This window comes from Ammospiza caudacuta, chromosome 6, assembly GCF_027887145.1.
Source record: "Ammospiza caudacuta isolate bAmmCau1 chromosome 6, bAmmCau1.pri, whole genome shotgun sequence".
In the NCBI taxonomy this organism is placed as follows: Eukaryota; Metazoa; Chordata; class Aves; order Passeriformes; family Passerellidae; genus Ammospiza; species Ammospiza caudacuta.
The window spans coordinates 7,571,848-7,596,712 of NC_080598.1; the positions used below are offsets into that span (position 1 = coordinate 7,571,848).

General features: G+C 37.4%; 1 protein-coding gene across 1 annotated transcript in view; it reads left to right on the forward strand.

Moving 5' to 3' along the window:
* Nucleotides 1–24,865, forward strand: part of PPFIBP2 (PPFIA binding protein 2) — a 93,497-nt gene that overhangs the window by 14,079 nt on the left and 54,553 nt on the right. The window contains exons 2-3 of the mRNA XM_058807949.1: nt 2,853–2,950; nt 17,221–17,435. Of these exons, the coding sequence (XP_058663932.1) occupies nt 2,887–2,950; nt 17,221–17,435 (279 nt within the window). The 5' untranslated portion in view covers nt 2,853–2,886. The remainder of the gene's footprint in view (nt 1–2,852; nt 2,951–17,220; nt 17,436–24,865) is intronic.

Here is a 24,865-nt window from a genome sequence, read left to right on the forward strand (position 1 = left end):
AGTTTGCTCTGCCTGCACTTCCTGGAAGATGTCATTACTTGGGCAATTATAACAAACAAGGTTGCAATATCCCTGTGGGCTGGGCTCTAAATTAATATGAGCATGTGGCTTAGAAGGGATGATAATAATTTAGACTTATATCTGCTTAACAGTAAAACTTCAGCTATTAATAGCAAGGAATTTTCACTGGTCAGGAAAAAAATTAAATTCTTTTCTTCCTAGAGACCTGAAAAGGTGAGTAGCCTGGTTCTTGTATTTTGCTGGCATATGAATTAATCTAATAAATCCTGAGGGTTAGAATTTGCCAATATTGAAGTTTGTACTGTAATGTGAGAGGTTGCTTTTAAATATATGTATATATTTACATAAGTAAATAAGTCACAGTGTTCTGCATATGTTGATGTCATTCAGGAATGAAAACTGTAAAAAATATTTGTAATTAAAATACCAGCAAACAGATGGATCCTCTTTGAGGGGCTGTTACAAGTGTCTTGTTATTTAATAGTATTTTTTTTAAATCCATAGTTAAAGATATTTCTATAGAATTAGATCAGAAATGGTAGCTGAAATCCCAGGAGATCTAACCAGCGCTTTTCATAATACTCAGAGCAGCCAAACTGTAAGGAGGGAGTGTCTGGGAAAGTGAGACTTGCCTGGAGCACACACAACAGGTCTGTCTAGAAAAAGATGTCAAGCAAGTAATATTACATTATCTCTCTGGAGCAAAGAACATTGCTTTTATTAATAAATCCTTGTTTGATCAGCAGGTTTTGCTATGGCTTAATGCAGTTAGGCAGCAAAGCCTCAGTGGGTACAGGTGAGAAAACAGGCTGTGGAGGAGATTGGAGATTCACTTCTGGTGGAGTTTTTCAGCAAAACTCTCTGGGTTTTGCCAAGGCGTTTTCCATCAGTGAATTTTCAAGTTTGTAATGCAGTGTGTCAGCATTTTCTGTGCCTTTGTCACCACGAGTGATGAAACACTGCATCAGATGTTAACGAGAAATGTAGCCCTGCATTCCATGTTCGAACAGCCACACGCTGCTCCGGTGGTGTGCTGCTTTTATCACAGATAAAACCATGGAGCACAACCTAGAAATACAAATTCTATGCTACATTTAGCGTTTTTCAGCCTTTTTCTGCCTCCTGACTCTGAGCCAGAGATCTGCTGCCCTGGTTTCCCCACGCAGCTGGTGGCCACGCATTCCTGGGGCAGCGGCACCGGAGCCTTGGTGCCCCTCTGGCACCTGCTGGCCACCTGCAGGTGGATTTCCTGACACTGAGGTGATCATTCCCCGTGGGATGGCTGCTTTGAACTAGAGGAAATGCTGCCAGGAACAGCTGGGAGGGCTTTGGTGGCCTGTGATGTGGCAACAGGAGATGGAGGTCTCCCAAAAACCAGCAAACGGGAGGAGTGTCTGCAAAGTTCATGTGTGAAAGAAATCACTCTGAAATTTTAACTTTATATCAGCTGGCTTAATGACTTTCCAGATTATTCTGAGCACAGTTTGTGTTATTTCCAGTGCCATTAAACGAAATATTTGGGTGACATGTACTTTGGTTAAATTTAGCATCGCTTGCACTTAAGAGATTATTTTGACAAAAAACCTGAGGGACCAAAAGCCACGGATTCATTTCCATTAATCTGAGCCTTGGGTGACAGTGAGGATGAGGCATTCTCACATTGCTCTTCAGATCAATGTGATGTGAAGTTAAATCGTGGCTTACCCACTGTGACAAGCTGTAAATGGCAGAGTTCAAATGAGAATTCTGCAGCTCCTGACTCATTCCTGTTTCTGTCTCTCTGGGTCCTGGGCTTATCTGCATTAACAGGAATCAACATAGGATGCTGATAACACAGAGGTTCTTAATAAATTAGCTTTCTTTGAAGAAGAAACCCATTTCTTTGAGAAAAACCCATGTCTGAGGATTCTTAGTTTTCAAAAGAAAATAATTTTGGTTGGATGGTACAAATGTTCATTGTAACATTTATTTCAATTCAAACTACTTGAATTCTTACCAGGAGTAATCCCATGATAAACACATATTTGTGGCATTTCAGTAGCATTGGAATCATGGGGCCATTGCATTTACACCATTAGAGTCCAGCAACACCAGCTCACAAGCAGGGACTCATTCTGGAAGGTTTTTCTTTTTTTGTTTTTTTCTCCTTTTTTTATTTTGTTGTCCCCAGTGTCAGGTGGTAACATGAATGTATTTAATCCTGTTTTATAGCAGCAGCAGTAAATTCAGAGAATTCATACCTGGGGCATTTTGGTTATTTGAACAGAAAAAAATGGGATTTTTGGTGTCATGGAGGAGATGATGAAAAGACTGAATGGAAATATAGAAAGGAAGAGTAAAAATTATTTCAGAATTTTCTTTACTCTCAGAAATCAAAAAGCAGACTTTCTACAGATTTCTGCTTGTAGGAAAGCATGTTCTGCCCCATGTCTTCATTCCTTCATTGAACCTTAGTCAATCCTCTTTTTTTCCCCACATAGGAAAAGGCTGAAATGCACTGAACTTTGAATCTAGGAAACCATTGTTAAGAATGAGGAGCAGGAGAATCTTGGGCTTCCAGTATTTGAAACTCTTTGAGATTTTTTTATTTGCATTTGACTCTTTTAGTAAAATCTCTTCCAAAAAAATGAATCAGAACTCCCAAGTCATCTATCAAGAACAGGAATGGTTAAGTTTTCTTATTATTGGGCTGTATTTTTGTGTCACTAGGCTATATTACTGAGCTGTAGCATGGATTTTGTTTGTGTAGCCCAGTGCATAATGTGACAGTGACATATATTTTGCCATCAGGCTATTTAGTGTAACACATATGGTTTATTCTGTCTTTTCAGTAGAGGGAGGAAAGATCTGAAGAAATCCCAGAGGATGGCTTCTGATGCCAGTCATATGCTGGAAGCAGCTTTGGAGCAAATGGATGACATCATTGCAGGTACAACAATACACTGTTTTACACCACACTGTCTTGAGATTTAACTATGTCTGGTTTGCTTTTTAATAATTATTCCCAATTTATGAGGTTCTCTGACATGCAGACTTCACTATTTACACTCTGGTTTAATAGCTGTGTGGAGAAAGCTGAAAGCAAAATAAAGGAAGTAAAATAAACCCCAAAATTTCCCCTCAGACAGGTGAACATTGAAGTAAGAGAGGTTTACTTTGCTTTAATGCTCTGTGCTAACTTAAACACATCCTCAGCCATGTGGCAACATCCAAATGTTAGTTTTGTATTTCAATATGAGTTTTAAAAGTTTTCACCAAGTCTTCTGGCTAGCTGCATAATATGTAACTGCATCAAACACCTGCACAAAGAGATATATAAAAACATGTAAAAACAAAAATATCCATAACTTCTATTATGCCCTGGGGTTTGTGCTCACACACCATGCAGCAGGAGCTCCTTAAAGGAGTGTCAGGGTAGGGCCATGATCTCACTTGTGCACAATGGGGAAGAATCCACTAAAGCTTTATGAATCTAAATAGGGATTTATGGGCTCACCCAAGCTCCGCCTTCTTCCCTGGTGATGGAGTCAATGGCATTGACTGACAATGGCAATGCAGCACAATGCAGTTGTGCTGCTCCTTGATCTTCTCCCTGCTCTTCTAGGAAAGCTTTCTGGCCAGACACTGATATGGGGCTTTAAATGCCACCATCAGGCTAGATCACTACCCAGCTTTTTTAGCATAAACAATCACTAGGGTTTGGTTTGTTTTTTGCATCTTCATATGAGTCTTTATTCTCTATGTGCAAGACTGCGGAGATACACAGAACTGTAAATATGAATTGGGGATCGATATAACTGAAGTGACTTTTCACACTGATGGAAAAAGTTCTAGGCAAAGAGGAAAAATCACACATATATTTCCTTGTCCTGAGTGCAAAACCTTGTTCTAACAAGATTTTAACCAACAGGAGTTAACTGGGATTTTATTTTCTCACACCTAACAAGACACCATAGACAGGGAAGCATTGACCTTACCTCAGATGTATAAGGAAAGAATAAGAAAAGCAAGTCCCAAACCATAATTCATAAACCAGAGAACTGCAATACTTTTTGGCCACTGGGATGCCATGGGAGCTGTGCTCAGAAATCTCCTGCACACAAATGGAACTCAGTGTCTCTCTTGTGAGGTGATTTATACCCAGCTCTGCACTCACTGGGGACATCATGGATGCACTGGTGGTTGCCCTCTTCAGAAAAAGCAATTTAAATAGAGTGGCTCTTTTTCCAAGAGTCACTCTATTTAAATTGATTTTCAGATTAGAGCCTTGTTTTTTACCAGGAGCTGTAAGTTGTGAGGCTATGGCAATAGGTGTTTAGTGCTGGGTGTTTTTTCATGGTATGGAAAGATTAACCTCCTAATATGTGGCAGAACTGATTAAATAGCAATATGTGACAGCCTAAGAAAATAAATTTTTTTCCTAAGTTTTGTGTCAGAAAAATAATGGAGGCCAGAAGACAGCTTTTCTTTTGGTTCAGAGGTAGGTTGATTTTAATATTTTTTTCCCTGTTCCTTTTTCACATTGTTTGTTTGTGCCATACCATTTCAGGGTTTAATCTTGATAAATAAGGAATAAAATTAAATTTTCCCAGGCTTTCAAATGATGACATCACTTTTACCCCCATCACTTGGCTGTCTTGGTGGTGTAGAACGCTAATGCAGATGCTGGAAGAACTGTTCCCTGGAAATCAGCTGATCACAGCTGTTCTGTGCTGGTAAAGTAAAAAGATTCAGGCATAAATAAACTCCAGTGGGTTTATTTCCACACTGGTCATGAGCAACCCTTCCAGGAGAGTTGACTTTGTGACTTTGCATTGCTTATCTTTTCAGTCTGATGTCCACTGATAGGCATCATAACATTGAGAACAGGCTTTTATAAAATATCTAATGGGAGAAGAAGCAAAATAATTTCCCAGACAGGGCATATGTCAAGCCTCATGGATGTTAATGGAATGCTTCCCATATTATTTCAGTGTTATATCTGCCTGTACTAACAAAGAAACATATTGATTTGTTCCTATACTTAGGGAAAAACTCAGTTGTTTGGAAAGGTTGTTGACCTACTTCTTTATTATTTTCTCTTGCCAGGAATAGATAAAACTTTTAAAGACAGGTTAAGTCTGTTGTCATTCTCCTCTAGCCAATGTTCTGTGTGTTCCAGAACAATTTCTTGAATATTCTGGCATGACTGAAGGACCAAGCAGATCTGCTGGAGTCTATACTTGGATACAGCTGTTATCCCAATTTGTCTGAAACTGAGGCACAAAATGGTAATTTTGAGTTTGACTCTCCCTAATTCAATCCAGTAAGCTTCTGTATGCAATTTGGGCAGGGACTGGGAAACAGGAATGGTCTCTTGTCCTGTGTGGTGGTGAGAGAAAATACAAGGCAGAAAACCCATTTGAAAGGATGACTGTCATGCTGTGCTGAAACTTTCTAACTTCCTTTGGTTACAAGCATGGAGGAACATGAGAGCAAAACAGTGCATGGAGTAAAGAAGAAGCTGACAGCAGTTAGGAATTATTCAGACAATATACACAATCACACAATACACATATGAAATTAGGCAATTATCAAGAATTAAAACACTGTATGTCATCCCACAGTCTGCAACAGCTGATAAGCCTCCAATCAGTGCAGAATTGGGAAATCGTGTCCAGATAATGATTCTCCAAGCTCACTTTAAAAATAGGTTCAGCTGTCATATTGATAAGATCAAATTGCCAAGCTAAAATTATTTGAATATTGTTTTTGATGCAGAAAACATTTGGGTTTGTTGTCAAACATCCCATCCAGGTAGAGCTTCAAACATGGGAAAAATCATCTGTACAAATGTAGCTGCTCTTAGAGTTGACAGAAAAAAGCAAAAAGTCATTTTTTTAAGAGCTTGTGCTGTTTCAATTCACTGTATCCAGAATCTATGGACATCTCCAGGATTCAAAGACCTAAGTTTACCTAAGTAAATTTAGGTAGCTGATAAAAATGACATTTTATTTTGCAATGAGGCCTGAGTGAGTACACACTTGTGTTGGCCTCAGAAACTTCATCTTTAGGCACAAAGTTAGCATTACTCCCATTTTAGAGAATTGGGAAGTCCAGAGATGTATATTAACTTTTGAAGCTTGAGTATAAATGTATATGTACACATGCAAAAAGGGAGCATCCTAGCTCTTTAATCAGCCCTTGTTTCTTTTATTAAAACTAAATTATTATTCTTATTATCAATAAAACATTGGATTGTGGCCATTTAGGGTAAGAACTGGGTATATGCAAATACATATCACAAGTATTTACAGATCTGCACTTTTAGCCTTCCAATTCTAGAAGTCCTACCCTGTGGTGGTGTTCACAGGGGTCCCAGGATGAGGGAAGAGATGAGAATCTTGACTCCATGTTTCAGAAGGCTGGTTTATTATTTTATGATATATTATATTAAAGAAAATGATATATTAAAACTATAGTAAAGAATAGAAAGGATTTAATCAGAAGGTTATCAAGGAATAGAAGGAATGATAATAAAATCTTGTGACTGCTCACAGCCTCCACACAGGTGGCTGCCATTGGTCATCAAGTAAGAACAATTCACATGCTGGGTAAGCAATTTTCCAGATCACATTCCAAAGCAGCAAAACATGGAGAAGCTGAAGCTTCCCAGCTTCTCAGGAGAAAAGATCCTACCAAAAGGATTTTTCATGAAATATGTCTGTGGCACCAGCTCTTGCTCCAGGAGGTAACATCTCTCCTGCGTGATTCTGATGAATCCAGCCAAGAAGTCTCACTGCAGCCTGTGCTCATTCTCAGTGCAGCACAAAACCTATTAGCATGAGGGAGGATTGTGAGGCAAGATTAACAAATTGAATTTCACTGGGCCTGATCAAATTTGACAGATAGGTCAGTGCTCCCAAGTCTTTTATGCCTCGGTACATCTGTACTGATAACCCGCCCTCATGGCTATATAAATTAGGCACGCTAAATGATTAGCCTTATTTGACTAAAATAGCAAAAAGGGCTAATGTGATTGTCAATGCACATCACTTAGCCATTAGCTGGAGTGACTTGCACTCCAAACAGAGGTTTCCTCTAAAAAAAAGCACCATCTATCAGATCCATCTACTCATTCTTCATTCAAGGTGCGTGACTTTGGCATTGTTTCCCTCTGAGCTTTAACCAAGTCATTACTTCTCCTTTTATGCAGCTTGTACCCTTTTATTAAGGTATGTTTCTTTATAGGACTGTAGATTTTGGTTATTTTTCTTTGCAATATATCATAACAAATTAATACAGTTTTTATTTTACTAATATTTTATATCAAACTGCTTCTTGCCACCATCAATTTGTAATTCCATTATTTCCCTTTGTGATTAATGTAAAATTAACTGTAAAATCTAAAAACTCCCATCACAATATATAGCTTGCTACAGTCTCTTCAAATTCACCAAGTCATCAGTGTAATTACTGAGTTCCCTTTTAACCAGAGCTCCTGCAATTATTGCTCACTGGAAAATAATGAGAAAGCTAAGTGTGTAATCACATAGGTCTGTATAAATGCTTCCGTATTAGCACAGAAAGATTAAAAAGCCAATACAATTGAAAAGTTGAGCAAGGAGTGTTCATGTTTGAATTCCCTTCTCCTGAGCTGGCAGAATGTCGGTGTTCAGCTTGTGGCTTTGGCTGCTGTGTTAGAAACCCAGCACTGCCCACAGCCTTGCTGGAAAAGGGGCCTCCAGAGGAAATTGTACTTCAGAGATAAACTGGCTTTTAGTTCAAGTTTAATGTATTTTCCTCATGGGATTTACCAGCCAGAATTTGCAGGAGGAGCTGTTAGTGGGGAATATTAAATCACCTCTAATAAGTGATTAGAACTTGGTTTCTACACAAAAAAAAGAGCACTGCCACTCACTTGAACTCCTTTGGATGGGCTTTAGGTTCCGTGGAACACAGTTTTCACCGAGTTCCTAGATAAATAAAAGGCAATCACAGTATTTCCTGGTGACCTCATCCTTCACCCCTGAATAGCCACATGTCATCACAGCATTCATTCAGTCTCACAGCACTTCAGCTGAGGAGGATGGACACCTCTGTTCCGCTTCAGGAGGGATTGAAATTGTTCAGACCAGACAGAGAGCACTTAATCCTATCTTTGTGTGTTGGGGAGGTGCTGGTGGGTCTCATTTGAAGTCCATGCTGGGTGACATGCAGCTGATGGGCACAGCTGGGACGGTGCAGAATGGCTAGAAAATAGTTTCTGTTTGTTCTTTTCAGTTTGTTCACTTCCAAACAGTTTTGTATTTTTTATCACTTAAGTCCTATTCAAGATTCACGACCCTTTCAAACTCAAAGTTTGGTTTCTGTAGTAAAGGTATGGTACAACTTATTAATAGGAATGTTTGGTATTTCCAAAGATTCGTATTAGAAAGTTATACCATATTTCTATGGCATAACTTTATAATGGGAATCTTTGGAATTTCAACTTCAGAGCATTGAACTGACTATTTAAAATAATGATAAGCACAACAGAACAATTTAAATAATAAGGAATTTCCTTCATTGTAGATCAAAGTAATTGGACAAACAGCAGTTGCAGTGGTTTTCTTGCATTTTCTAAATAAATTACAATTGTGTTAAAAGGCTGTGCTTCAGTTATGATTAGTGCATTTCCTTTTTATTTTCTGTTATTTTTCAATCAATGATTTAGGCTATTTTTTCCTGAACAAAAGAAATAATATACCTAGAGCACTTATGTACCTTGTTACTGCTATGCATTAACATAATTATTAGCATTTGTGAAGTTATAATATTGTGGGTTTTTTAACCATTAACTACAGTGTGTTTATGCATAGATCTTATAGCAAGAGAGATATGAAAAAGGAAATTACATAGAAAATTACTTGAAACAAGGTCTTTGGTAGGGGAATACATAAATTCCTGTCATAACTGTTCCAGAAAACTTTGTGTCAAGAATGATGGGGGCTTGAGGGGGAAGGAAAGATAAGAATTGTGTGTGACCTCTAAATAGCCAGGATATTAAAGGAGGAAACAAAAAAGCTGAGCACAATATTTATGGTTTATAATTTGTGAGGTTTTATTTTTTTGCCACTTAAAATTTGTTTAAGGTGCTGACATTTATTTTCAGATACTTGACTTCAGAAAAGCTGATTAGTTAATTCCTCAGATATCAACAAAAACCTATTCATAGCAAAAATATTTTAAACATTTAAAAATAGAGCGGTTAATTGTTTTTCTGTTTACTCAATTCATAGCACTGAGAGATTCTTTCCTATAAATACTTAATTATTATCTAAAAAATAGGTGTTTAAAATTGTTTGCTGTAGGGTCCTTTGAAGGTCCAAGTCAAACTGATTTACTGATCTATTTGGTCTTTAACTTCCCTTGCAAGTGTTTCTGCTTTTCCAGCAAAACGACAAAATTAGAATTTTTTTTTAAAATGGGAGTTAAAACTAATTCAAAATGGCAAAATGCTTACAGTTTAAAAAAGCTACTTTAATTTTTTTATTCCTGACAAGAGATAGGCTTCTTCTAGTATAGAACAGCAGAAATGCTGTAGTGTCCTAGACACACCAACTTACCAAACTGCAGCAATGCTTTTGCAATTACACCAAATAAACTCCACACATCAATGCTGTTTTTACTGAGTTTTGAGGAAGGACTGAAAAGAAAAAGAAACATAAATAGCTGCAGATACATGTGGCAAAGAAAGGCAGTTAAACCATGATGGCCAAAAGCCCATGGGACTGAAAATCTGAGACACAAAGGTCCTTTTGTAGTTTGTATGATGTGATCTGTCCTTCAGTACATGAGTGAGTCAGTTCTTTAACAGGCAAGTGGACAGATTGCCAAGATTTAAATTTAAAGGAGTTTGGTATCATTAAATTCAAAATTGTATCTTGTCCACTTCTTACTTTAAGCTAATGAAATTGATTTGAGAGTCTTTTTAAATGTGAAAGCTGTGTGATCTTAATGAAACAAGATTCCTTCACTTCCTCACAAACTGAATGATCTTACTACTGCTTATTACAAACAAATACAGATTTTGTGCTAAAACCACTGTTTTACTTAGACTAATGATTTCACTGGCCCTAAATACACTTCTTTTTTATGTGTAATCTTAAAAAAAAAAAAAGAGAGAGAGACAAAATTCTTGCAAGTATTTTTTATTCTTTAACAAATGTGTTGATCCTGCTTTTCCTGTGCAATGGAGACTTAGCCTCAAACCTCCATCACAGCTGCATAATCCATCCTCCTTTTTTTTCCACCAGGCTGCTTAGCTTGTGTTTCTGGGTAGGAGAGACTTCCTTTGTTGTAGCTGTGTGTGCAGTCCCTAAAAGTGCTGCACATCACAGCTCAGCGTCTGGAAGCTTGTAGGAAAGAAGTTCTGAGTAATTACACCTATAATTTGCATAAGAAATTATAGACAGTTCCTGGAAATTGTCTGAAAGATTCCGTGTGTGATTGTAGGCAGAGCTCAGCTGAAAATTATCTGAGCTGCATGAAGCTCTCATCTGAATGTGGTCATTAGTGTTTTTAGGCTTGGAAATTTTTTCCCAGGGCTTCCTGCTAATCCAGCTTAATAGTTACTTTTCCCTGTAGTTAAAGATCTAAAAGCAGAGATTTGAGGAGAAGTTAATATGAGCTGTGATTCAAAACACACCGTGTGTGATGTATTCTGCATCACAGGAGGGGAAGAAAGGGTTGTGTGAGCTCCCTCTTCACTCCTTCTGCAGGAGGCTTAGGATCCAGGAGGCTGAAATATGTCCTGTCCAGCCCTTACTGCCAGTTTGCATAAATTCACATTTTCTGGCTGTCTTCATGAGGAAAACAAAACTGCTTCAAAGAACATTGCACTGTGTAATCTTGATGGAGGGAGGAAGAACTTGGACAACCTAGATGATCACTGAGTAAAAATTCAGGTAAAAAATGTGTTCTCTAGCAGTGTAATGATTGACTGAAAGGCCAGAGGAAAAGTATGTTTATAACTTTATTCTAACCACTCTTGGTCAGATGTCAATATTGTTACTGATGAATATTTTCACCTTTCTATAAAGTCATCCTTATCCAGCATAGATGTAGGTTTTGGTGTTTGCTGGGGGGCTTTTGTTGTTTTCTGCTGATTCGTGATCTAAAGGAGCCAGCATTCTTAGGAAAAACTCTTTTTAACCACTGATGGCTGAGTTATACATTACCTGGAATTTTTTCTTTTTTTTCAAACTCAGCCAGTTTGAGAATAAAAAAGTTGAGATGAGAAGAATGAATGCAGGGGATCAGAAGTTAAGACGCAAGGGAAAGTGAGAAATCAGACACAACACCTACTGCTAGGAGAGATGGAAGCTGTGTGATGGATGAATGCACACAACATGGGCTGAGGAGAGGGGTTTTCAACCTGGCAGGGCTTTTACCTCTCTCTTTACTTGTGCCTGGTAACTTATTTTTGGAAGCTACTGGCAGTGCTGTTTTCTGAATAGGTTATGTATTTGCCCAAAAGGAATGTTTCTTTGAAGCCATTCTGCTAATTGCAAGGAACTCTGAGAGAAAAATGTGCTTGCACAGTCAGGGTGGGAGAAATTAGTAACTTAAAAGTTGTTTTGCTTGTTTCATGACTTATTTTATTCTTTCTGCCTGCATATAATGTGCTTTAACCTCCTTCACTCACTGACTGTGTGGGGAGGAGAGGAGGGAGCTACGTGGAATGTCTCGGTTTCAACACTTTTTCTCCCTTTCTTTTTTTTTCCCTGCCCTTCTAAAGTGAACATTCATGATGAGTAATTGTGCTCCAGGAGTACACTAGAGGAAACCATGGTGTTGGGTATTGTATAAACTTCATGACAAAAGATTCCCCTGTGTCCTGTTTGCCCCTGGAAAAAGAAGTGAGGTGCAGGAAGACTGTGACTTGCTCAAGAAAAAAAAATCAGTCCTTTGGCAAGAGTTCGAAACTTTAATAATTTTTCCTGAGTATTGATAAAATTCTGGTGTTTGAACTGCATTCTTCCCCTCTTCAGTTATTTATAATAAAGCTACACAGATATAGACAGCTGTTAATGGTGGAGAATGCTAGTAACAAATAATGTTGTGTGGCATCTCTTTTCTTTTTATTTTCATTAATCTGCAAGAATACCCAAATTCTTACTGTCTGGTGCTAAAACTTCATCTGCTTTGCAGCACAATGATGCCAAGGTTTAAAGCAAGGCAAAGAAATACAATTATTTACTCCTACACACTTCTGTTTTCCATCATGTGTTCTTTTGGTGAGCAGTGCAATCCTACTTAATATGAAACTACATGGAAAGCAAATAAGAGAAGCAAGCCTGTGATTCATTTGAATTTTTAGCAGTAAATCAGGAAGTTTTCTGAATTAAAATGCTGAGTTGGGCTCTGTATTTCTGCATTTCTGTCCCTAGCACCAAGTGCATTATTCGTTGCATTCAGAGGAGTTCTCCATTTTCCATTGCAGCTAGGAGAATAAAAGGGACCACGTTAGCAATCCATAGCAAACCAGTTTTAAAGTAATTGGGCATTTTGCAAAATGTGAGGATGCAGAGAATTCTGCCAGTCTGAACTGTCAGTTGAAGAGCTTGGGATAACTCAAGGATGCCTATGAGGCATGCCCAGTCTCAGGAAATCACAGAATTCCTGGCTGGCTCTGCCTGTGCTCCAGCACTTTAGAAATTTTACCCTTTATAAAATCAGTTTCCTAAACGTGGCAATCTATGTGTGTGCATGTTGTTTTCCCTGGTATTTTGGTAGAGGTAAATCAAATGAGGGCATGATGAAATGTGTGAATATCACTGACAGTGTACAATTATAATATAATTAACATAATATAATTAATATAATAACACTCATAACACATAATATTAAACTATCATAATTAATATAATATCACTTATATAATATCAACTGAATTTTCCTGCATCACCTGGGATTGTATGCCGTGGAAAGCAGGTGCTGCCAGGAGTGTTGTAGTTGTGATAATGCAAGGATTGAGGCAAGAGGTGATGCACAGTGAGTCACAGTGGTACATTTGATGGAGGTGTTTATCTGCCTAGCACAATCATCTGAACTCCTGAACAACTGTTTTAAATTGTATTTAGCTTGGCTTTTTTTTTTTTTTTTTTTCACTCCTGAAGTATTTGTTGTGGGTCTGTAAGTTTATCTGGTTTGGGTGGGTTTTTTTGTTGTTGTTTTTTTCTCTTGTCTATAAATAAAAAAATATTCATGAAACTATCTTGAAAAAAATCTATAGCAGAATGCTCCTTTCAATTTCTCCCATTCCATAAATATTCTAAATTGCCAGTTCATTGAAGGGGTAGCCAACACAGCTGATTATGAAATAGCTTTGAATCCTGCCTGATTTTCTAGGGTGGAAAGTGCTTGCTAAGCAAAAAGGAGATATTGGCATGGAGTTTCCCAAAAGAGTGAGAAATGGCACAATAACCAAGGAATCAATGCTACTGAAGAAGTCAGAGTCACATTATCAGTTTGTGTGTGCTGAATGAAAAGATGGCATTGGTTATATGATCCAAATGTCCTCTTTCTCAATTTGGAAATCTGCTCTTTTTAGTTTAATAGTTTAATATTAATCTGCATTAGGAGATACAGAAACAAGCTGTAGCCTGCCTGAGTCGCTGAGAGCATAGAAATACATTAGAAAATGTCATTTAGGGGTTATAGAAAATAAGCGCTGCAGAGCAGACAGTTGATCCTCCCCTGAAAAGGAAGTAATTCAGGAAGCCAAGGCTGGTTTACAGGGTGAGGTTGGCTCCTGTGGCAGCCTTGGAGCACCGGATATTGAAGAAACTTTATCGTGCACATGGTCTTGGCCAGAAATTAAGATGAGATCTTGCACTTGAGGTATTAAAATAAACTCATAAGCAGCAGAGGTCAACAGGATCAAACAGAATATTCTGAGACAGAAAAGAGATTAAGGTAATACGGAGTGCTCCAGTAGTGAAAATGACTGTTGCTTTACCAAAATAAAAAAAGAAAAATCCTACTACACAGCCTTGAAAATTTTCCGGGAAGAGATTTTCGTTATTTAAAATTGTCAAAACATGGATTGTATGGTAGAATTCAAGCCACACAATTTTTTGCAAAGACATGACAGATTACTTTGGGTGATTGAAAGATTTCTGGAAGAAAACCTGGTTATTTTAATTTTCCCAAAAGCTGTGAGTAAAATTAGGCATTCATTAAATGAGAGACCAAGTATGGTCTTTGTTCAAAAAACTGGTTGACATGGGGAACAATATTAAATTATTAATATTAATAATAGTAATAATAGTAATAGTATTATTTACATTAATAATTTAATATCCATGTTAAATTATTAATATTAATATTATTAATATTAAATTATCAATTAGCAGTTTGATTAAAAGCTGCTTTAGTTAACTCTGTGTCCTAGGACCTCCAGTGTTGGTGTATTCATGGGATGTGTATCAGGCTGCAGGTAAAATGAAACACTGGGTTCAAACACAGTTTGCAATGCCCATAACATGGGAGATAAATGACCAGAGCAGGCAAACTAACACTGATTAATGTGAGGTACTGTGCATTCGAGAAGAAAATCTGAATTCCTTATACATTTTGACATCACGTTAGATACATCTGCTCAGGGGAAAAATAAATTTAGAAGGTCACTGTCAAAGATTTTTGTTCCCTTTATTACTGACACATAAACTATGTTAAATACAGGAGTAAAAAGAAGGATAGCAAGAAGATTATTAAAATCCCCTTGTGTGCATCAATTATGTAGTCTACTAATGAATACTAAATGCTATGTGGAGCCAGTACAATGTGAATAATCAAAAACGCAAAAAAATCTCCCATTACATCAAATAGGAAGGGAAATTGTGATTATTTTTTTTTTTTATGCCAGAGAGAACATGAGTGAAGACATGTGTACAATCTATTATACACACGAGGAAATGAATTGTAAATAAAAAGTTCTAAAAGTAGAGCAAATAGAAATTTTCTACCTGACTGCTTCTTAGCACTGACTTAAGTTTTCCTGGTCCATGAGTAGGATCTGGTTTGTGTTTCTGGCATAGGAAAGAAGCCTTGGCAGTTTCTCTGCTATTGCTGCTCACTGGAGACCAAAATGAATGCTGCTGGCCCTCTCTGTCAATTTTCTACCAGCCCTAAATGACCCAGAGAATTTGTCTCTAATATTTCTCAAGCAGATGGGTTTTCCTGAAAAAAATTAATAAATTGGTAACTTACTCTGGTACAGTTTTGTCAGTCTGTTAAGTTGCTCACTGTAAAAAAAATCAACAAAAAGTATCAATGGAAATGTGTTTAATTATGATTTTGAATATGCAGATATGGTTTTGGTTTGCCTCAGTTATTCATGGTTGTTGTATCCTGTCTCAGTTAAATATCGTGTGAACCAGAAATATGTAAATGGGTGAAGTCTGTTTTATATTTGCCAGCTAACACAGAGATGGTGTTCACCACATAAATACACTTGTGCACACAAATTTCAGGAGCAAACCAAGGCCTTTTTTTTGTTTTGGGTTTTTTTCTTTATTTAATGTGAGTGAAATTTGAAGGTGACATGGAAGATTATTAAGAAATATTATTAGCTTTTAATTTTAGGGAACTAAATTACATTTTCTTGTTTGAGATTGTGAAGGGCTCTTTTAGAGCAGTTGCACACATTGCTCTGCTGTCCTGTGGCTGAGAAACAACTGAAGGTTGATTTACCTGGTGAGAGGCACACAAAAGTGAATTTGGAGACTCCATTTATGGTAGGATCCCATCAGGTGTCTGGTCAGAATGTTTTAATCAGTCAACAGCTGAAGCAAGGATTTTTTTTTTCTGTATCAAGGAGCAACCAAGTCATTACCTATCAATGGGTACAGCCTGTAACTTTCAAGCTGGTATTACACCATCTTACACGGGGCCATGTAATATCACATGGCCCCATGTGATATTATACCATATCACATGGCCCCATATTATATTACGTGGCCCCATGTAATATTACACGATATCACATGGCACCATGAAATATTAAATAGGGCCACGTAATATTATGCCATATCACATGGCCCCATGTAATATTACATGGCCCCATGTAATATTACACCATATCACATGTGGCGATGCTATATTACATGGGGCCATATAATATTACGCCATATTACATGGGGCCATGCTGTATCACATAGCCCCATGTAATATTACGCCATATCACATGGACCCATATAATATTACATGGGCCTATTTAATATTATGCCATATCACATAAGGCCATGCTATATTACATGGCCCCATGTAATATTACACCAGATCACAGGGGGCCATGCTATATTACATGGGGCCATGTAATATTACGCCATATCACATGCATCCATGCTATATTACATGGGGCCATGTAATATTACGCCATATCACATGGGGCCATGCTATATTACATGGCCCCATGAAATATTATGCCATATCATATGGCCCCATGTAATATTTCATCGCCCCATGTAATATTACGCCATATTACGTAGCCCCATGTAATATTACATGGGGCCATGTAATATTGCGCCATATCACATGGGGCCATGTTACATCACATGGGGCATGTAATATTAAGCCATATCACATGTCCCCATGTAATATTATGCCATATCACATGGCCCCATGTAACATTATGCCATATCACATGGCCCCATGCTATATTACATGGGGCCGTGTAATATTGCACCATATCAAATACAAAAAATATGTTCAGACCAGCAATGGTCATTTATGTTTTTCTAGATCTGGTAACATGATCTATTTTGATCCCAGTTTCCTTTCAGAGAGCTGCATCTGTGATTCATTTCTTTGAAGTGTGGGGACTTTCAGTGGTGTAGCTGAGAAGTTAGTGACATCTCATGGCAGCTGTGGAAAACTACAGGTGATTTGGGATAAGCTTTGGGATTTATAATTTGGACATTGCAAACATGATCTAGGTCAAAAATCTTTTTTTGATATGCATGTACAAACATCTTGCATTTGGTTCTCCAGATTTCATGACTTCTCTAGAGACTAATTCAGGTATTTCTAAGCCTGAAATGAAGGTTTTCAGCCTGGAGTGAAACTTTTCACTCTCAAGTCCAAATATTGCAGCATGCAGTACCTATTAATTTGCCACCCACAAAGCAATTATATGACATTATTGTCTCTCCTCACTTTGTTTTTCTTTAGGCACAAAGTCAGCCACAGAGTATGCTAATGGTGGTTATGATATTGTGTCACCTGCTCCATCAGTGTACCTAGGCACATTTCAAATTCTGCACCTCCTGGAAGATCTGAAGATGGCCCTGGAGATGCTGGAGGACCCTCAGGAGAAAGAAGCTCTGAGGAACCAAATCCCAGGGGCCACAGCACTGTGTCTGAGGGAGTGGTTTGAGGAGAACCTGGTGAGTTGCTATTTCAGCTTTTCCATTTTGTCTGCAAACAGGATTGGGTCAAGTATTCCCATGCTTAAATCATTTCCATAAAAACTGAAATCTGCATACTTAGAGAACTGCAGGGGGTGGTGAGCAATAACAGCTGAGGATATAACTGCTTTAAGTACTGATTTCTAAAGCAATGCAGATATAGGAGTAGAATAAGTAGATAAAAGACCTTATTTTGTCTTTTGGGCGGAGCAGAGATAGTAAAAATGAAGTACAAAAAAAGTTGCCATTTCTGTGGTTGTTTTTTTATTTTTTTTATTTTGTTCACTTTATTTCACTTTTTGCTGGAGATAACAAATTTATAACTATTTACAAAACTTCTAACTTGTAAACTGTCAGTTTAGAATAGAGTGGCATTGTCTGTTGAAGGGACAGATCCAGACTGGATGATCCTCATTTCCTTTTCCTTGCTGCATTGCCCTTGTAATCAGTATTACAAATCTCCAAACCATCCTGTACACCAGGCAGGGGGGTAAAAGCAGGAAAGCCTTTGATTCTGAAGGGGACACATTCCTCTTGGGATAGATGGGGAATAAACCTCTGACTACACTGGAAAAGGCTGAGGTTTACCAGGTGAAGAGATAGACCTCAAAAGTAGAGACTCCCTGGGTGTAAAGGAAGAGAAACACAAGATTCCCCTTCCCCAAACCTGCCACTGCCAGCATTCTGCCTAAAGTGTATTTTAGTGTATTTTAATTGTTGTATTCAACTGAAAAGTTACATAAAAGATTGCCTAATATCAGTAGCAGTATTTGAATTGCAACCAACATTGTATGGGAAATGTATGCAGCAAACAGTGGATGGTGAAATAATTCCTTTGAGATTGTATTGTTTTGAGCTGTTACAGGTTAAATAGCAGCTGTAAATGGAGAGGGATTTTCTTTTGTGAGTGATTAATTGCACATCTGTTTACTTTTGGGGTCCATGCACCTTCCTTTGCAGCTGGAGAGCTGCTCTAGCATGTCACTGAATAGCTTCAGAGACTACAGCAATTGCTCTGTTTCTAACATTTTACTCAAATGGGCACCAAAAATATTCCCAACTTATCCTGATTAGGCACCCATTAGAAACTAAAAGCAAAAAAAGCCATTCCATGTTCTTAAAAGCAAATAAGTACAGGTCTGTGGCTAGAAAATCCTGTTTGGGCCCACGTGAGAGAAAGGAATGAGAATTTGGTCCCAGTTTTGAAAGCTAAAGGTGTAGGCAATGTTTAATTTGCATTTACAGTGTTGGATTTTGGATTTAGATATCCTTAGGCCAGCTCTTACCAAATGCTTGCCACAGCAGAAATTTTAATGGTTTTTCTAATCTTTATGATAGCTAAGAGATGAGTTTAGTCCATAAAAGACAGATTTTTCAGAGTTGTTCACAGTAAAATTGGACCAGTATCAAGAGTAGTATTCATTTGACAGAGCAATTGGGCAGTCTGGACTCAGAATCAAGAAAACAGGGAAGGTGCTGTTTGGAGTATCTCTAGTGCAGCATGGAGAGGTAACTGCATTTCAAATATTCTGCACTGCTCTGCATCGAGGGAGGGTAGTGCACAGCTGCTGTGACTGTTATTTGAAAATGGATAGTAATCTTATATATTTGAAGAACTTTCTTGAATTTTTTTTTTAAATGCCAATAAAATTTGCAAGCATGCATGTAATTGCTGTGGAAGAAAACTGATAAAATTCAGCTCATTAAATGAAATGAAAGATGTATTTCATAGTGGTGTCCCACACTGAAATTTCCTTCATTCCAGCCCATTTCAGAGCTATGAAACGTAGCACTTAATATGTGTCGTATGCCAGGATAGCTGAGGTAGTGAGTTCTAAACAATGAGATCTCTGCATCTCAGTGAATCCATCCACACTGGGAGCCTCAAAGGCAGTCTGGTGATCATTACTCTATGAAATGCTGGAATATCATAAAAAAAAACCACTCTGATGTGGCACATTCTCCACTGTCTCATCTAAGCATTCTGCCCATTAAAATAGTGTATTTTAATTGTTGTATTCAACTGAAAAGTTACATAAAAGATTGCCTAATATCAGTAGCAGTATTTGAATTGCAACCAACATTGTATGGGAAATGTATGCAGCAAACAGTGGATGGTGAAATAATTCCTTTGAGATTGTATTGTTTTGAGCTGTTACAGGTTAAATAGCAGCTGTAAACGGAGAGGGATTTTCTTTTGTGAGTGATTAATTGCACATCTGTTTACTTTTGGGGTCCATGCACCTTCCTTTGCAGCTGGAGAGCTGCTCTAGCATGTCACTGAATAGCTTCAGAGACTACAGCAATTGCTCTGTTTCTAATATTTTACTCAAATGGGCACCAAAAATATTCCCAACTTATCCTGATTAGGCACCCATTAGAAACTAAAGATACAAAAAGCCATTGCATGTTCTTAAAAGCAAATAAGTATGCTTCTTTCAAGGAAAGTGTGTTGTTTTCCTTCACTTCAGTGTGTGGTCAAAATTTGTATCAAAAAATCATTTCAGCTGCCATGGCTAATCAAGAATACAAACAGTATTCTTGTACAAACTGTTTGTTTCTTGTACAAAGAAACAAATAGTTTCTTTGCTGTTTATAGATACTACACCTGGTCTCACCTGCCTTCAGGGCCATAGCACCAAACTCTGGAATTTATCAGGCATCAAATGTCGCCAAGTGATGTTTCAGATTAATTTAATTTTTATTCTATTTTTTTTTTAAACCAGTGGTAACTTTAATATTCTTTGTCTGGTCTGCTCTAGGTGTGAGTACCAAAGATGTGGAAAAATTTAGAGATGTCTAGAATAGGAAAACTTAATCCTCATGTTTCATACCTGATATTACCTTCCCTGTTAACTCTTTGGAGACTAGCTGCTGAATTCCCTTTTCTTATGTAGCCAACAATGATTTGGTGTTTCCTCTAAAATCAAGGCACAGCATCTGTTTAACTAAAGCTGTTCTTTTTGAAAAGGCCTTTTTTTTGGTTTTTTCCCTGTTTCTGGGGTCTGGGATATATAAAAAATTCAGATTCCTGAGTTTACAGAATAACTGGACACAGTAACTGTTCCGTCCCTGCTTTGAGATAGATGAAATAGGTTTGACAAAGTTAGCACTGAATTTAGAAATATTCTTTGTCTTGTGGAATGAGCGTGTTATAGTTGCTGTAGTTGCACAAATCTTTTGGCATACCTAAAATGGCAGAAAACGTGATTAATTATAGACTTTTAAGTACTTAAGAATTGTATTAAAAACTTTCACCTTGAAGAGAATGTCTGAAGTGTTTTACATGGCTTTATGATTGTAAATTCTTTGGCCTTAAAAACGACACAAAGACCTAGGGATTATCTGGGAGAGTTTGTACAAAACAAATTCACGGGTAGTATCCATGTTTCTTGTTAAATATTTCAGTATTGGCAGTGGCCATGTGACCCGTCACAAAGCAGATAGTAATTTCATCATTAAAAATTAACTGCTGCAGTGACAATTTGGCTTTGTGAGCCACAAGAGGATGTATTTAGTTACAGTTTCATAACTCTAAATGAATTTCCACACTGTTCATTCTGGGTTTTATTCTATCTACCTTTATGCAATCCTTTCTTGAGTAAAGAGGAACACTTGTGTTCTTACAATGGACCTTAAGCCTCATTTTGAGGATTGCAAAACATGATCTTCCTCCTAGTGGAACATCTATACTTAAAGCAAACCACTCCATCTTGTAGCTTTATAGAATGACCCTTAAAATGCCAATGCTTGAAAACTCATTAGTATTTTCCTGATTATTCAAAGGTTTTTTGGAAGCCTGACTCTGAAAATATTTCTAAATATTCTCAATTTGAGGGAATGGAGAGAAGTGCAGAAGAAATAGTAGAGGAGCATGCTGTAGAAGCAATTTTTAATAAATGTGGTTTGCCTTATGATATGTGCTGTGCTTTGTTTCTTTTGAGGATCTGTTCTTTAGTGGTAAAACCAGAGACTTTTTAGCAAGAAACAGGACAAATTCTTTACAGTATTAGTTGCTAATAGCTCATAATTAATGTTCAAAAGAGATTGTTTCCACTGTGGGTTAAAATCAAGGAATATTTTTCCCCAGTATCTTAACAAAGACTTGAGTGAAAACAGTCAAGCCCAGTTCAGAATTCTGACTCGATGGAGCTTGTGGAGTTTGGAAGTCACTTCAGAGTTTTACTTTAAGCATGTGTTAAAGTGCTCTGCTGAAACATAATCACTGGCCTCTCTATTTCACTTTTGTCCAAGATTCATTTCACAGGATCACCCTTCCAGAGGAGAGGCAGAAAATGACTGAATTCAGGGCACTTCCAGGCACTTGAAAACAGGCTTTTATAAAAGTATCAATAGCATTTTTCAGCAACAGCTGAGTGGGAAGGGAATGTATTCTGAGCAACACCAGTTACAGTCATTTATCTGCTGGGAGATCTGGCTGCACAACTCAGCTGCTGGGAGTCCTGATGGAGTTATTTATAGCTGCATCTCCCCCCTGCCAAGAGATGCCAGCACATGTTGGATTGAAAAGGGAGCAGCAGGGCCTGCTTGGGACAGTGTGGAAAAGCAGTCACTCCATAAGCATGCGTGTTTATTTTTGCCAGCTTGAAACATTAGATGGGCTCTGTTTTCTGAGAAGGACTCAGAGCTGAAAGCTGAATATCCCAGTCCTCCCTCTTGGTGAACTGAATGATGCAAGGTCCAAGATTTTCCAGTCCAGGCCTGGAAAATCTGCTCCTCTCAGGGCTCCCCAGGTGTTTCAGAGCAATGTGCAGGACACCAGAGCCAGCAGAGAGGTGCTCTTCATGGGTTCAGAAATTTAGGAAAACCAGAGAATGCCTTGGAGACAGTGGAACTGCTGGTGCACAGAGCCTGCATGGGACTTTTCTAAACCAGGCCTGATTTTTCCAAAGTTCTGTGGTTGCTTTGTCTGGGAACCAACCCCCTCACCTCTGACTGCTCTCAGAAGAAGTAAGGTCTCCTCTATGTGAAGAACTGATAGAAGTTTTTAAAAGAGTTTTGCAGTGGATAGGACTGATTTAGATCTCTTTCTTAAAATGTCATTTTCTTTCACCTTTGTAAGGATCAGTAGTGTTTAACAGAGCCACCTCAAACTACAGTGAGCAGAAGTGCTTAAACAGGATTGAGTGGTGGCCTGAGGCTGAGAGCACTCATGGAAGACAGGTGGTACTCCTGCTATAACAGGAATATCATAAATATTATAAAATAACTGTATTTTATGTTAGTTTTCCAAGATTCAAGGTACTGTCCTGACATCTATGAAGTGCAATCCTCAGCTATGTGGCCTACCCACACCTTGATGCTGTCAGTGAAATACTCTGTATGAAGCCAGGATTTTGTGCAGAAATTGCAAGTTATCCTTCAAAAATACACTTTCTTCAGTTCCATTTGTACAAGTCTCATTCAGCTCTTGGCTTCAGTGCCTTCCTTTGCACTAAGTGGCTGAATATCTCACTAATTCATCTTTCCTTTTGTGTCTGATGCTATTCATGGAGTCCTTTTTCCATCTTACCTTCTGATCTCACTACAATCTCCAGCTGCATACTTTTCACTGATTTAAATGTTACACACAGTATTCATTTAACAAACATAGGTGTATAAATGCATTTTTCAAGTGGAGTTACAGGAAACATTGGAAAATGTTATTCATAAAGTAATTAACAGAGGGATTGGTGAGCGGGAATCGTTTCCTTAAACAATGGTGTTGACAGAAAAGGTGTAGAGGTTACATAGAGAAACTGAAGACAACATTTCATTTTAAAAAGTCCCTGTATTGATTTGGAGGCATTATTTGCACAATAGAAGAAGGGCATAACTTTGAAGTATTTCTCTGTATAAACCCTATTCACATTTCACACAATCTGGATGGATAGGCTAACCGATTGAAACTTGCTAAATTTTATTGGTTATGAGAAACATAGCAATATTGTATCCACAACAAAGTTATTTCATTCTCTTTTGGATTAGTATGCTAATAACAGGAAACTAAATATTTTTTCAGCTTTTGTGACCATTCTAAAATGAGAAAAAAACCCACTTATTTTGGCCAAATTTTCTAAACATGTTGACATCCTGTTCTTTTCCAGAAGTTGGGAACAACAGGCTTAATTTTCCTCAGTAATAAAATGCTTAAGAAAAAAAGGGAAAAGAATATTTGTCTATTCCTTATCAGAAATAAGGACTTTTAAAGGTCTATCTGCAGTTTATTCTATTTTTGTGGTTTTTTGTTTTTTTTTTTTTTTTTTACTATTTTTTCCAATCTGAAATTTAGAAAAGAAAAATCTGATGTACATCATAGAGAGGAGAGGCAAACTGTTACCTGGTATTGTATTGGTGTGTATCCAAATATTTGGTAAATATCCTGTTTCAAGTGTCTCACATCCTCATTTATTGCAGCTTTAGTAGTTTCAGCAGTGCTTTGAAGTATTTGAGACAGGAAACTAAACCTGACATTGTAATGTGTTGCGTGGTAGGATGAAATTAAATATCTTTAATTATTTTCTTTACATACCAGTGTACTCTGCAAATAACTGGGGAAGAGCTCGTAGTGATGTTGATGCTCTGTTAAGTAGGAAATATCTTTTATATTTTGTGTGAAAACAGAAATCAGGTTTCTTACATTAAAAAAGCCTGTCTAACCCTGAGCCAAGTCTGATTCTTGATTTTCATCAACAAGTATAAGGCCTTAGGATTGAGTGTGTCTTATGCTGGGAAAGAATTATTTGTGCATCTGCAAAATGTTATTTCTTGTCTCATTCCCAGGATACTGTTTATTATTTTTAAATTATCACAAGCATAAGCAAAGCAAGCATGCTCATCTACAGAATGCAGTGTATTTTTTTAAATTTTGTTCCAAGAGTTTCTCCTTTCTCTGTCACGTAGACATTATCAGTCAGTCACAATTAATACTCTAAGACAATTTTTCTTGCAGGAAATATTTCATCTAGATTCCTGAAGCCATTTTTGCCATGAAAAAGGGATTTCTTCCTCCATTGTCTTCTACATAAATGGCCTGAGTTTCTCTATACACAAGTATTCCCATATTTTCTCTCTCTTTTTTCACTCTGAAGCCCTCTCATTATTCTGAACCATGAGAATAACACATGTGAATTGGCATAGTGAAAACATTTTCCCATTTAAAATCTGGTCATAATCCCTTTGTTTCCAAAGCAGCCCAGGCACTAGGACTGGGGGGAAAAACAAAATTAAAAAAAAAACATATGCAGAGGAAGATATGTAGGAAAAGTTGATAATAATAATAATAATAATAATAATAATAATAATAATAATAATAATAATAATAATAATAATAATGTTTTAGTTATTATTATTACCTAAATAATATTTTTGTTAATTTATATTGCTATTAATTCATTATTGCTTAATAA